At 43.4% G+C, this 14,012-nt stretch overlaps 1 protein-coding gene across 1 annotated transcript in view; it reads left to right on the forward strand.

The window, feature by feature from the left end:
* The window catches only part of gan (gigaxonin), a 10,872-nt gene extending 1,289 nt beyond the window's left edge, over positions 1 to 9,583 (forward strand). Inside the window, exons 3-12 of the mRNA XM_037682600.1 lie at positions 1,104 to 1,454; positions 1,540 to 1,608; positions 2,390 to 2,541; positions 3,006 to 3,127; positions 3,233 to 3,345; positions 3,601 to 3,750; positions 5,644 to 5,780; positions 8,715 to 8,849; positions 8,986 to 9,095; positions 9,182 to 9,583. Coding sequence (XP_037538528.1) covers positions 1,104 to 1,454; positions 1,540 to 1,608; positions 2,390 to 2,541; positions 3,006 to 3,127; positions 3,233 to 3,345; positions 3,601 to 3,750; positions 5,644 to 5,780; positions 8,715 to 8,849; positions 8,986 to 9,095; positions 9,182 to 9,354 — 1,512 coding nt within the window. The 3' untranslated portion in view covers positions 9,355 to 9,583. The remainder of the gene's footprint in view (positions 1 to 1,103; positions 1,455 to 1,539; positions 1,609 to 2,389; positions 2,542 to 3,005; positions 3,128 to 3,232; positions 3,346 to 3,600; positions 3,751 to 5,643; positions 5,781 to 8,714; positions 8,850 to 8,985; positions 9,096 to 9,181) is intronic.
* The last annotated feature ends 4,429 nt before the right edge of the window (positions 9,584 to 14,012 follow it).

Below are 14,012 nucleotides of genomic sequence, written 5' to 3' on the forward strand. Positions count from 1 at the left end.
GTCCGTCCGTCCGTCCGTCCGTCCGTCCGTCCGTCCGTCCGTCCGTCGGTCGCCTGAACTGGGAGGAAGGGGGCAGCGAAGCGCGTGTTCCGCGGCCCCGGGAAGCAGCGAGGTGTGGGCAGAGGAAGACTCCACAGCTCATGGCCGGAGCCTTCGTCCCTGCTCCAGTGCCCAGGCGAAATGAAGCTGTTTTGACCATTAAAGTGCATTTATTAAGGAAAAGTTAAACTGAGACACACCTTTGATATACAGTAATGTCGAGCAAACAAATAATTGTTTTTAAGTGTTAATCTTGTTAAACTCTTCTTGAAGTCCTCCCTTGTGTACTCACGCGGCCGCCGTTTGGTAGCCAATCGATTTATGGCACAACACCGGCCCTCAGCGGTGATGCATAATAAATGCGACTTACATGGCAAAACGACTTATTTATGTTTTTGTCCACTTTGTTAGACATTTTTGGACTGATGCGACTTCTACGCAGGAGCGACTTGTACGGCGGAACATATTAATGACCTTGAGGTTTTTTTTAAATGTATTATTTAGGATTAATTTAAAAGTTATTTTAATTGGTTTTAAAGCTTTAAATCGTCTTATCCAGCCTCATCTCACCAAGCTGCTACACCTCCTCTTCCCATTCTGTCAGGTCAGCAGACCAGTTGATCTTGAGGGTCCCAAGAACTAAGCAAAGGCTTCGAGGGGATCGTGTTTCTTTGCTGCTGCTCCTAAAACGTGGAGCAACCAGGGAGGCTGTTTTTAAATCCCTTCATAAAACTTTTCTTCCCCTTGACGCCACCTGATGTTGATTTTTAATCCCGTTTCACTTTATTTTAACCAATTTAAGTCAGTTATTTGTGTACTGTGTTCCACCTTAAATAAAAATGGGCTAATAGGATGCATTCTATTTTAATTTTAAAGTCCCAACTCTTTTAGGACCAGGGTTGCAGTAAAAAAAACATGACAACTAATATAGTTTTAACATGCAAATATGTTTAAAGGTTTTATGCATCAGGCTGTAGTAACATAAATCATCTGATCTGTGTGAGCTCCTCTTTCTCTTCTTCATCCCATTTAGTTTTTGTTGTTTTTGTGTCGTTTCCTCTCAGATCACGCTCAGTGAGGACACCATCCAGGACATGGTGCAGGCGTCGGACCTGCTGCTCATGACCGACCTGAAGCTGCTCTGCTGCCAGTTCCTGGAGAGCTGCATCACCGCCGACAACTGCATCGGCATCCGCCTCTTCTCCCTGCACTACTGCCTGCACCACGTTCATCACGCCGCCACCGAGTTCCTGCAGACGCACTTCCACGACGTGGCGCTCACCGAGGAGTTCAGGGAGCTTCCTCACGATCGTCTCTGCGAGCTGCTGGCCATGGAGAAGCTCAACGTGGGGAACGAGAAGCACGTGTTGGAGGCGGTGGTGCGATGGTTCGCCGACGATCCCAACGGCCGCAGGGTGCGTGGCGCTCAGAGCCGGGGCTGGAAGCAAAACAGAAACATTCAGATTAGATTACTGAGTTTATTGTTCGTGTTTATCGCAGGTCCACATGAAGGAGGTGATGTCAGCCGTGTGGCTGCAGGGCCTGGACCTGAGTTACCTGAGGGAGCAGGTGGAGTAAACTCATGTCGGGACAAGCTCTGAAGGAGAAAATGTTGTTTTCTGTCAGGATTTCTTCTTTAAAACCCTCCCTGTCAATTCTTATAAATCTGCTAAAACTAATGACGTTTTTAAAGACTTTAAGAGTTTCATCTGTCTGAGCCACTTTAAAACGATTGAAATGGTAAAAATACGATTTGCTTCTTGAGTTTTACAAGTTTGTCCATCCAGACAGATCTAAAACTAATTTTAAACAAATTAAAAAAACAAACAAAAAACATTTTCTGCCAAGAAGCCGAGTGAACGCTGAGCTCAGATGTAATGAAGCTAAAACTAACAGACCAGTGACTAGCTAAAATTCCTTAGTTATTTCTTATTAGTAGCTAAAAGTGATGAAAAATAAAATTAGCAAAATAGTTACAGTATCAAAAAACTGACAAAACAATAGCTAAAAGCTGAAATGAGCAAAATAGATGCAAAAAGCTAAAATTAGCAAAACCATAAATAAAAATTAAAATAATCAAACCCTTAGCTCAAAGCTAAAATGAGCAAAACTTCAGCTAAAAGCTAATTTCACTGAAAGCTATACTTTGCAGATCCATAACTAAAAGCTAACAGTAGCATGGGAAGACGGGAATAGAGGCAGCAGCTGAAGCAGAAACGTTCTTCAGCTGTTTAAAACCTCATCTTCTGAATTCAGGTGTTCCTGTTTGGTTGAACACAACCTGATCCAGATGAATCCAGTTTTTATTAGTTCTTTCTGAGATTAAAGCCAACTTGTGTCGGGTTCTCAGTCCATGGGGGAGCCGCTGATGAGGGAGGTGATCCGAGAGTTCTGTCAGAAGGCTCTGACGGACGGCCCGCTGCAGGGCGAGGCCTTGCTCGCCGCCTTCAAGCCCAGAGGTTACTCAGAGTGTATCGTCATCGCAGGTGGAGAAGATCGCAGGTGAGCTGCTGACCACACCTTTTTACTTCTATACAGTACATGCATATACAGTTTTTATATAATATTTTAGTTTATTACAAATATAGATATGTAGAAATGCATTCAGTCTCTTAAGTCTTTCAGAAACTTTGTTCTTTTTTAAAAACTTCTTCAGCTTCTTGCTCTTCTTCTGTCTTATGCTACTGTTAGCTTTTTGCTAGTGTTTTTCTACCTTTAGATAACCTTTTATCAATTATCAACCTTTTGCTACTTTTACCGTCTGTCTAGCCTTTTGATAATTTTAGTTTTGAGCTTGTTTTTTTTAGCTTGCAGACTGACTTTTTTTCGTGTCATCAGATTAGTGTCAACTAATTTCAGCAGTATTTAATCTGATTTTAACGGATTTTACTCTGGGTTTGACCAAAAAATGTAATTTCTGATTTTTTTTCTGAGGTTTTTGTCCGGTCTTGTTTTCTTCTGCCCAGAACCAAGAAACCGACCTCTGCAACTCGCTGCATGTGTCCGCTCTACGACACCAACAGGCAGGCTTGGATTGAGCTGCAGCCGATGAGCGTCGCTCGGATCGGCCATGGGGCGGTGGCTGCCGGTGAGTCCGGTGCCGCTCCCGGATCCATCAGAACCTCATAGAAAACTCATTAATGTGAGCCCAGCAGCAGGTCGGTGAGTAACCCGGTTCTGTTCTGTGTGTCAGAGGGCTTTCTGTTCGTGATGGGTGGAACCGACGAGAACCACATGGTTCTGGACGGAGTCGAGAAATACGACTCGGAGTCCAACTCCTGGAGCCCCGTACCCCCCATGCTGCAGGTACTTCAAGCACTTTAGTTTCTTTCTGGTAAAGATACTTCAAGTACTTGAAGTAAAAAAAAGGACATAAAATATTTACTATAATATTTAATATTCTAATAAAAACAGTGAAACACTTCCAGGTTTAGGGCCAGAAGTCTGTCACACCTGGTCTGATCTTCTTCTTTCGACCTGACCAGAACCAGTTTGTTCGTCCCGTCTTTGTCCAACCGTGTCTCTCAGTATTTTGGTCTCTGGCGTCTCTTTTGTCCTCAGGCTCGTAAGAACTTTGGTGTGGTGGAGCTGGACGGTCTGGTCTATGTCCTGGGAGGAGAGAACAACATTGCGGCGCTGACCACGGTGGAAGTTTTTGACCCACATTTCAACACCTGGAAGACGCAGACGAGCATGACGATGATCCGCAAGGTAACGAAGAACATCGAGACCCGCTACAGCCCGGTTATCAATACCGGTACAAATGTATGGAAAAGATCTTTTAATGTGTATAAAATTGTACAAAAATAAATCTAAACTCATGAACAACTGGACAATTTGAAATGAAAGTCACAGAAATTCATCTTTCAGTGAACATCTCAAGTGGAGTTACCCTGATCCAAGATGGCCGCTGAAGCCAGCTGAGTTTAGAAAACCTAAAAAATGGACAAAGTTTAGTCAGTTTTACAGATTTTGAGCTAAAACTTCGTGTTTGTATAAAATTTTACTTCAGTTATAAATAAAAGTATATCAAGTGGGATCAAAATTTATAATTTATTAGGAGATTTATTATTGTATTTCTTCGGTCGTTATTTAAACGTTGACTTATAATTCAGAGACATTCACGACGATTCTGATCAAACAAAATTATTGTTGTAATTTTTCTGGGATTTATTACTGAAGGAGAGTCAGATTAAACGATTCATCCTGATGCATGCCCAATAATCCAGGTAGATAAATCCAACGAGGTTGAGTCAGGTCCTCTGGACAAATTTTTCGTTGTTGAAACGTTTCATCTTTCGACCCACCCACACAGACCAGTATTTGCAGTTTGACTTCCATCACCCTCTGGAGCACAAGTTAGGAGTCATCAGGACTCTGTACCACAGAGCAGACAGCATCCCCACTAACTCAGGAGCCAGGCAGAAGGAGAAATCCCACACAAGACAGGCTCTAGACCAATGTGGATATCCAGCCAGCCATCAGGTAAAAAGGAGGAACCCAGACCCAGACCAGTGGTCATTCCATATGTTGAGGGAGTATCAGAGAAACTGAGACGTTTATTTTCTAAACATAACGTCCCAGTGGCTTTTAAACCCCAAAATACATTACGACAAAAAAACTGGTCCATCCCAAAGATCCAGTCCCCCGGCAGAAACAGAGTAATATTGTGTCTGCTGTTCAGTGTCAGGAGGGTGATCAGTCTTACATCGGGGAAACTAAACAGCCACTGACCAAAAGGATGGACCAGCACAGAAGAGCAACATCATCAGGCCAGGACTCTGCGGTCTACACTCATCTCCAGGCCAGCGGTCACTCTTTCAGGGATGAAGATGTGCACATCCTGGACAGAGAGGAACGATGGTTTGAGAGAGGAGTAAAGGAGGCCATCTTTGTGAAGACAACTGTCCATCATTAACCTCCTAGGACCTGGCATCCACATATGCAAGAGTTCATGTCTTAGGAGGTTAAACGGGGCGGGGGCCTCCATGTCCAACTGCCCCCTCTTACAATGCTGTTATTGCTAGTATCATTCTGCCCTCTGTGAATAGCAAGCGGCCATCAGGGCGCTAAGGATCAATTGTTAGGCTGATGGTCCTCCTTTTACATGTGAGCAACTAGTTCTGGATGTAACCAACAAACTGGTTGATCCACTATGAGAAGGTGCTACTTATAAGACAGAGTTTGTTGTAGCTCCTCAGACTGAAGAAGTCTTCTGGATAAAAGACAAAACGTTTCAACAAAGAAGAAAACGTCCAGGTCTAGAGGACCTGACTCAGCCTGGTTAGATTAAATGATTTACTGTGAGGACGCAGACCGAACAGTGACATGACAGAGTCTGATCAACAGAGGGCGCTGAAGCACAGCTGAAGCCTTTTGGTCAGACAGAGACGGAGCCTCAGCTTCTTCTGGGCATCAGTTGAGTTCAGGAGATAAAATGTTTTTGGAGGCAGTTAAACATGAAACTGATCAGAGAAGACATCAGAGAATGACCTGTGTGAGGAAAAGACCTGATATCTTTATTAATCAACTCCACACACGTGCACTAATTCTGTCCTAAAGAAAGACTTGGGTAGTTTTTCACAGAGTTGTTTCCTCCTTCAGGTGGGCTGCTACGCCTCCATGAATAAGAAGATCTACGCCATCGGTGGGGGCTCCGATGGAAAGCTGTTTGACTCCGTCGAATCCTTCGACCCTAAAACCCAGCAGTGGACGGGCCTGTGTCCTCTAAAGGAGCGAAGGTGAACAGCAGGAAGAAACTCTTACAATACAGTTTTTAATTGTCCTGCAGTTTTGGACAAAACAAAACAAGAAAGAATCAAAAACCTGCGTCTCCATGAGGAACACTGAGCTCTGACTGCTGGCAGCAGAACATCCAACGACCAAGATAAAAAATCAGTTATATCAAAGTGAGTGTTAATTGTTCATGTTGGAAAAAATGAATTTGAGACCAGTTGGAGACTGGTTAGAGTCCAGGTAAAGACTTGGAGGAGACTGGTTTGAGTCCAGGTAAAGACTTGTAGAAGACTGGTTGGAGTCCAGGTAAAGACTTGTAGGAGACTGGTTTGAGTCCAGGTAAAGACTTGTAGGAGACTGGTTTGAGTCCAGGTAAAGATACATAGGAGACTGGACTGGTTAGTCAGGAGCTGGAGACACCTGACATTCTCGGAGACATTTGTCACCTAAATTTGGACATATTGGAGACTTCCTTGAGACTCGGTCCATGACCTCGTGTCCCTCCGTCGCAGCCCTGTCAGATGTTGGTTTTATTAGGAGTGCTGTCATGGAGTGACAGACATAAATGTGTAGTTTCCACTGTGACCCCAATGAGCCACTGTCAGCAGATTGAACAATTCTTGGTTCTCTTTATTCTTCTACAATTTATACGTCCAAATGTCGGCCATCTTGTCAGCTTAGATCAGCTGGGCTTTAGAGAAGAAGAACGTTCAGGCAGCAACTCCGTCTTTCAACATTTCTGTTGAGTGTGCGTACGTTTACCTCGGTACATGCAGCTTTTTGCACAACAGGAAGTGACACATGGCTCTGTGGTCACTGTCACAACTCCAGAACGCCTGGTTTTTGTTTCAGTTTGACTTCAGCTGCACCTCGATCACTCCGATGTGTGAAAATGTTGCAGAAGAGTCACGCTGTGCTTTAATTTCAGCCCTTTAAAATGTGCCGCAGCGTCATGTGACGTCGTGCTTTAGTTTCTGTTCTCTCCAGCGGTGGTTCGAGCCGGACCTCCTCCTCTTTCAGTGCAGGTTTGTGTAAAACTTTGGATGCTGCTGCAGCTGATTCCTCCTGTTTTCATCACAAAGATGGAGTAAAAATGGCCTCAGCACCATCCATTGTCTAACATCTCCAGTAAGAGTTCCACCTCAGAACCAGAACCTGAACTTTCAGGCCTGAAGTGTCTGTTCTCCCATCATATGAAGTTTCATTTAAGATGATGTCCTCTCCAGAAATAATCTAAAACGCACTGCTTCTCTCATAGCCCCAGACTCACTCTATCTTCACTTTAGAAATCTAGGACCATGTTCCTCGAGGTACCCTGTGACGGGGGAAGAGACTCTGAGTCTGGGGTTGGGGACCCATTTCTATGGGCTGTTCAGTCCCTATACAAGCGTTTTAAGAGTTTGTTTGGCATTGCCAGCAGTAAGTCGGACCCCTTCAGGGTGGGAGTTGGACTCCACCAGGGCTGCCTGTTGTCACGAATTCTGTTCATAAATTTTATGGACAGAATTTCTCGGTGCAGCCAGGGGGTAGAAGGAGTTCGGTTTGGTGGCCTCAGAATACTGTCTATTGCGGATCATGTTGTTCTGTTGGTGTCATCGTGCCGTGATCTTCAGCTTTCACTGGACATGTTCACAGCTGGGCTGAGGATCAGAACCTACAGATCTGTGGACATGGTCCTCAGTCAGAGGGTGGACTGTCCTCTTTGGGTTGGGATGAGGCTCTGCTTCAAGTGAAGGAGTCCAGGTATCTCAGGGTTCACAGTAAAGGAGAATGGAGCGGGAGATCAACAGATGGATTTGTGCAGCTTCAGCAGTATTGTGGACTCTGCTTCGTTCTGTTGTGGTGAAGAGGGAGCTGAGCTGCAAGGAGAAGCTCTGTTTACCAGTCAGTCTATGTTCCTACCATCACCTTTGGTCCTGAACTATGGTAAGGATTTTCCCTGGATGCCTCCATAGGGAGGTGTTCTGGACATGTCCAACTGGAAGGAGACCCCAGGAAGGACCAGAACACTCTGGAGAGACTATGTCTCTCATCTGGTCTGGGAACACTTTGGAATCCCCCCAGAAGAGCTGGAAGAGGTGGCTGTAGAGAGAGGTCTGGACCTCTCTGATGCCCCCGATAGATGGATGATGATGGATGAAGGATGGATAATGATGGATGAAGGTTGGATGGAGGGATGTTGGATGATGGATGTAGATGGATGGAAAATGAATGGATGATGGATGGATGATGATTGATGGATGGATGAAGATGGATATTGGATGGATGATGGAAGGTGGTTGGATGGTTTTTGAATGGATGATGGATGGATAATGAATGAAGGATGGATGTTAGATGGATGATGAAGGATGGATGACGGATGGTTTATGAATGAAGGATGGATGATGGATGGATGACGAATGAAGGATAGATGATGGATAGATGATGAAGGATGGATGTTAGATGGATGATGGATGGATGTTAGATGGATGATTAATGAAGGATAAATGATGGATGAAGGATGGATGTTAGATGGATGATGGATGGATGTTAGATGGATGATTAATGAAGGATAAATGATGGATGGATGATGGATGTTAGATGGATGATGAATGAAGGATGGATGATGAATGAAGGATGGATGTTAGATGGATGTTGGATGGATGAAGGATGATGTTAGATGGATGTTAGATGGATGTTGGATGGATGAAGGATGATGTTGGATGGATGTTAGATGGATGTTGGATGGATGTTGGATGGATGAAGGATGGATGAAGGATGGATGTTCTGTAGTTTTATGTTTGACCCTTTTTGTTTCTGATCAACTCTTCTGGTGAATCTGTCCCGTCTCTGGTTTTAACTGTTTAACATCCATCCCAGCTGAGAACAAAACATCACAGATCTTGATGTTTTTCATTTGGTTCCTTCCTCTGTGTGTTTGTTTGTTCCTTCCTGGTCAGGTTCGGGTCGGTGGCGTGCGGCATCGGTCAGGAGCTCTATGTGTTCGGTGGAGTCCGGAGCCAAGAGAGCGAAAACCCCGAACAAAGAAATATGATGACCTGCAAGTCTGAGTTCTACCACGATGAGATCAGAAGGTTCGTGTTGGGTCCAGAAGGTCTTTTTCCACCTGAACACAGAACGGGGATTGTGTCAAAGGTTCTTTGGGTCGTATGGATCGGTACCGTGCAGGTTAAAGGAGCAACTCCTTTTAACAAATGAATTCTGGTTCAGGTGGATGCTGCTGGATGACCAGACCCTCTGCATCCCGACCAGCTCGTCCTTCGTCTACGGCGCCGTCCCCATCGGAGCCAGCATCTATGTGGTGGGAGACCTGGACACGGGTCGGTAAACGGACCGGAAACCTGTGGCTCTGATGGGAGTTCTCCTGGACCGTAGGTACTGACCCGTTTGTTCTGTGCGTGTGCAGGAACGAGCTTCGATTACATCCGGGAGTTTGGCCGCCACACGGGGCGGTGGCAGCGCACCAAGCTCATGCTGACCTCTGACCTGTCCAGAACGGCCTGCGCCGCCCTGCGGATCGCCAACTGCCGGCTGTTCCGCCTGCAGCTGAACCAGGGCATGTTCCGGATCAGGGTCTGAGGCTGGGCCCGGCGCCGCTGTGAGGCCTGACCGGACAGGTTCATCTCTGAAACGGGTCGGCCGTGTTTGTTTCGTCTCAGAACCTGTTTCGTATTTAACCGGGACTTGGCGTTTTGTGCTGGAGGACAGGTTTTATTTTGAATTCTTCCTCAGAGATTCGATTCAGACTTCGTTTTAATTTCTAAAAGATAAAAACGTTTGAGAGGAGATCGTCTAAAAATATTCTGCTGCCTTTTAGCTTTTCTTTTTAAATGTAGAGGATTTATTTTTCCTAAAAGCTCGTATCTCACGTTGGTGAAACAAAATCCTGGGGAAATACGGACATTTGTGTTCAAACGTAACTCTGACATTCCTGACAGTTTTTGGTTGCAGTTTAATCAGAGTCACCTGATTATTGCCTGTGTCTGTGTTAGCAAAATATCTCATTAAGCACTGGATAGATTTTATTAAAGGGATTTCCGACTACTCTTGTTTGATAAACACTAAGTTCATCTATAAACAGGACTTTAAAAGTACTGCAGGCTCTTTAGTTTTTATAGTTTAAAAAAAAATGAATGTCAGACAGACGTTGCCATGTTGTTTATGCTGCAGTGCATTCTGGGTAAATGGCAGGTGCCTCTGGTGCAAACTGCATCCAGTTTGAAGGTTAACTGTGGACGACGTCTGACGTTCAGATCTTTTATTTGAAGCGGAGCGCGTCAGAGGAGAACGTAGAACAGAGTCAGCCTGCAGCTGAAAACGATGAAGAGGAGGGACGAAGAGGTGCTGAGAGCTTCTGCTGCACAGAGCTGCTTTCAATCATAAGCATCAAACATGTTCTCACATAGTTACATATTAATAAACACTTAAAGGCACTTTAGACGTCCGTCCATCATCATCCTCTTGTCCTCATTTGGGTTGTGGGTTCTAATCTGTTGTAAATCTTGGTTCCACCCGGACCACAGAGCAACACTCATTAATCACCAGGCGTGCACACGTGTGACAGCAGTCTGGTGCCGTCCGGCTGATTGAGAACAGACAGCAGAGGTTTGTGTGTGTGTGTGTGTGTGTGTGTGTGTGGGGGGGGGGTTAGGTTTCATGTTAGCTCCAGGGCTAATTAATTAAACATCATGAGTTGATCGTTTCATATGGTGCTCAAGGGCTGATACAATACATAACTTTATTATCAAACATGAGAACTTTTCAGTATGAACTCCACTGCTACCTGTGGATGTCCGTCCCAGAATGCATTGCACCGTTAATACAACGCTGATGTCCTTAGGTGAAAAGTCCAATAAACAGTTTGTTAAAGTACCGTAATTTCCGGACTATAAGCCGCTACTTTTTCCACACGCTTTGAACATCGCAGATTATAAAATGCTGCGGCAAATTTATGGATTTTTTTTTTTGATGGGCTAACGAGTTTCATGCCATCAAAACATTTAGCTTCGTCACACCCAGGTGCTCGTATAGCTCCCCAATACACATCTCTCTTGGGGGGTAGCGATCAATGACTTCCTGGTAGACTACTGTTTTTTATTAAATTTTTTTATCAACTGCGTTACAAGCACTGTTCAGAAAAAAAAACATTTACTGTATTTGTGTGTGTGTTACCGGTACGTATTTAATTAAAAATAATTTAAAAAAAAATCTCTGTGTAAATATCTCGTTATAACGTGAACACCCGCAGCTTATAGACAAGTGCGGCCTATTTACGGTATGTAAAATTTTAACTTTCTTTTTTAATTTAGCGGGCGCGGCTTCAAGTGTGCTCAATATTCCAGAAATTACAGTAATTAGGCGTTTTCGGGGCAGCACGGTGGCACAGTTGGTAGAGCTGCTGCCTCTTAGCAAGAAGGTTGCCGGAACAAATCCCGGCTGAGGGCCTTTCATGTTCTCTCTGTGCTGCATGCGTTTTCTTTAAGTACTCTGGTTTCCTCCCACTGACCAAAAACCTGCACGTTGGGTTGACTGGTAACTAAATTGTCCCTAGGTGAGTGAATGGTTTGTCTCTGTGTCCCTGTGATGGACTGGAGACCTGTCCAGTCTCTCGCAGTGACCCCCACAACCCGAAAAGAAAGAAGTGGGTAAAAGATGATGGATGGCGTTTTCACGTGTCACAAATAACTTTTAGTAGAATAAAGAAATAACAGCATATTAAGGACACTTAGTCAACCTGACTCAAGATGGCCGCCACAGCCAACGGACCTAAAAAGACACAACAGCTAGAATTCAGCTAAAATTAGTTGTGGTCAGCTGAGAGTCATCAGCTCACGTTTGGGCTTCGATCTGATCTCGCGTGATTTTATATTTATAGTTTGACCAAAACTCCGTCGCTTCTCAGCCACAACGTTTGATCCTAGTTTAAGAGTTGGCCACGACAGGTGGCGGGCGACAGGCATTCCTTCAGGGATTGCTGAGTCAGCAGCTCATTGTTTCCTGTTTGTTTTCTGTGTTCTTTAATCTTTTGCGCCTCTGCATTTCAGCAGGAAATGTCATTTGTGTTATTTTTTCTTTGTGGCAGTAAAAACTTTGAGATCAAACAGCTCCTGTGCTGAAATAAAAGTTTCTCTGCAACATTCAGTCTGTAAAAGATCAAAATCAGGAATTTCTCCTGACTGATCTGATGAGAAATAAAAACTGAATTTAGGCTTCTTACATCCGATTCAGCTAACTACTATGTTTAAAATAAAACGTTTTGTGTTAAACTGTTGACATGGGAGTAAACAACCTGCGACGGAGAGGCGCTCCTCCCGATGATTTCCACGTTATTTCTGACTCTTTCCACTCGTTTACAGTAAACACCTCATTTCAGACTGTTGACTAAACACCAACACCTCCTGACTGGCTGTGCTGCGTTCAAGGACCAAAACCAGTTGAACTTCTCGTGAAGACGTGTTGGGGCTGGCTGGACTCGTGCCTCACTTTGGAATTTCTGAGGAAGTTTTGTAAGAAGCTGCTGTTTGTTTGACGTCAGAGGATGTGAAAAAAAAAAAAAGTTTCTCTCAGCTTGGTTTTATTTTTCGGCTTCGTTCAGTCGTCACATTTCATCCGTCACTTTTAGTTTTGGTTTTCTGCGAAAATAAATTCTCACGAGCATTTTCTGTGGAAAATAACGCTGAGTAACGAATGACTCGGCGGAAACCGAGCTGTTGAAATGAGAGGAGCTGAAAACGGAGGATTTTAAATAAAGTTTAATAATTCAAAGTACAAAAACGAACGAGCCGAACGTTTAGCTGTTTGCACAGCTGAAATTTGAAACGGTTCAGATGAGCGAATGCCGACTCATCGTTTACTATCAAAGGCCTCACTTCCCTTGGAGGAATGCATGTCACCCGCCGTCTTTGACCCCAGACTTTCAGATGGAGTTCAGCTCACGTTAAGAAACGATGGAGATGTTTATGAAACGTTCTGCTCGTTCTCGTGTGCATTAATGACTCTCAGCAACTACCACAGCAAACTTTAGCTCGGTACGATCAGTTTGAGCTGTGACCATCCCCTCATTACCTGGCAACATGGCCAGGAGATGATGAAATAACGTTAAAAAATAAGGGCTTTTTATTCACCTTCTGTTGTGTTCCTGCAGTTTTTTCTGATTGTGTTCTGAAACAAGTCCAAGTAGGTTAAAACCCAAATTGAAAGGAGTTTTAAACTGACTGTAGGCAGTAAGATCCATGTTTCAGATCAGGACTTGCTGTGTTTTGGTCCGATTCAGTCCTGATGGAGGAAACGGGGTCACTGAGCACTATGGGATGGAGGTGGTTCTGGTAAAGGAAGCCGTGCTCGTGATTCCTCCCATCAGCTGACCCGAGTCCTGTGACTGATCTGGGTCTGAGGAGATACATGACCAAACAAACCCCCACTGGATCCAAAGTAGACTCGGGTTTAAATCTTTAGTTTAAAAGTTCATATTTGACTTGTTAAAAACTGCCTGAAAGCATTCATGGTGATTTCTGCAGAGAAGTCTGAATGTTTGAAGGAGAAAAACAATAAAGTCAACTTTCTTCCAATAATCTTCATGAAATCACAAAATCTGTCGTTTATATGACAGCAGGTTTTTTTTTGTACAAAACTAATATTAAAATTCTATATTTTGGATTTTTTTTAAATATAATATTTAAAAATGTATATATAAAAATACATGCATATATAATTCTAAAACAGTGTGTAGTATAAATTGTAATATAAACAAAAGTGAAGTCTCGGAAGCATCTCAAATATGGAGCAATAAACAAATAATACAACATATGAAGTCTTTCTTCTCTTTCTCATTCTAAAACACTGTAGCCTTTTTTAAAGCTGTAAGCCTATTAAAACTTTTTTGTATGCTTATGAGATTTCTAATCTAAAATAAACCCCAGTGATCTTTGAAATGTAAATCCGTCTTTAGACATTCTGATTATATCATCTGTATCACAAAATCATACATTTTTTTCTATTCCAACATCTAAATAATTTATTAGGTAAGTTGATAGTCAACAAAAATCTGTTTATAAAGTACAGAAGAGGTTTGACACACACACACACACACACATATATATATATACTGTATATATATATATATATATATATATATATATATATGTATATATATATATATATACATACATACATATATTAAAATAAACTACTACTTGTACTACTATTTCTACTTCACGGTTTTTCATTTATCGCGGATC

The sequence above is a fragment of the Nematolebias whitei genome, chromosome 10 (genome assembly GCF_014905685.2).
Source record: "Nematolebias whitei isolate Nwh7 chromosome 10, NemWhi1, whole genome shotgun sequence".
Lineage (NCBI taxonomy): Eukaryota > Metazoa > Chordata > Actinopteri > Cyprinodontiformes > Rivulidae > Nematolebias > Nematolebias whitei.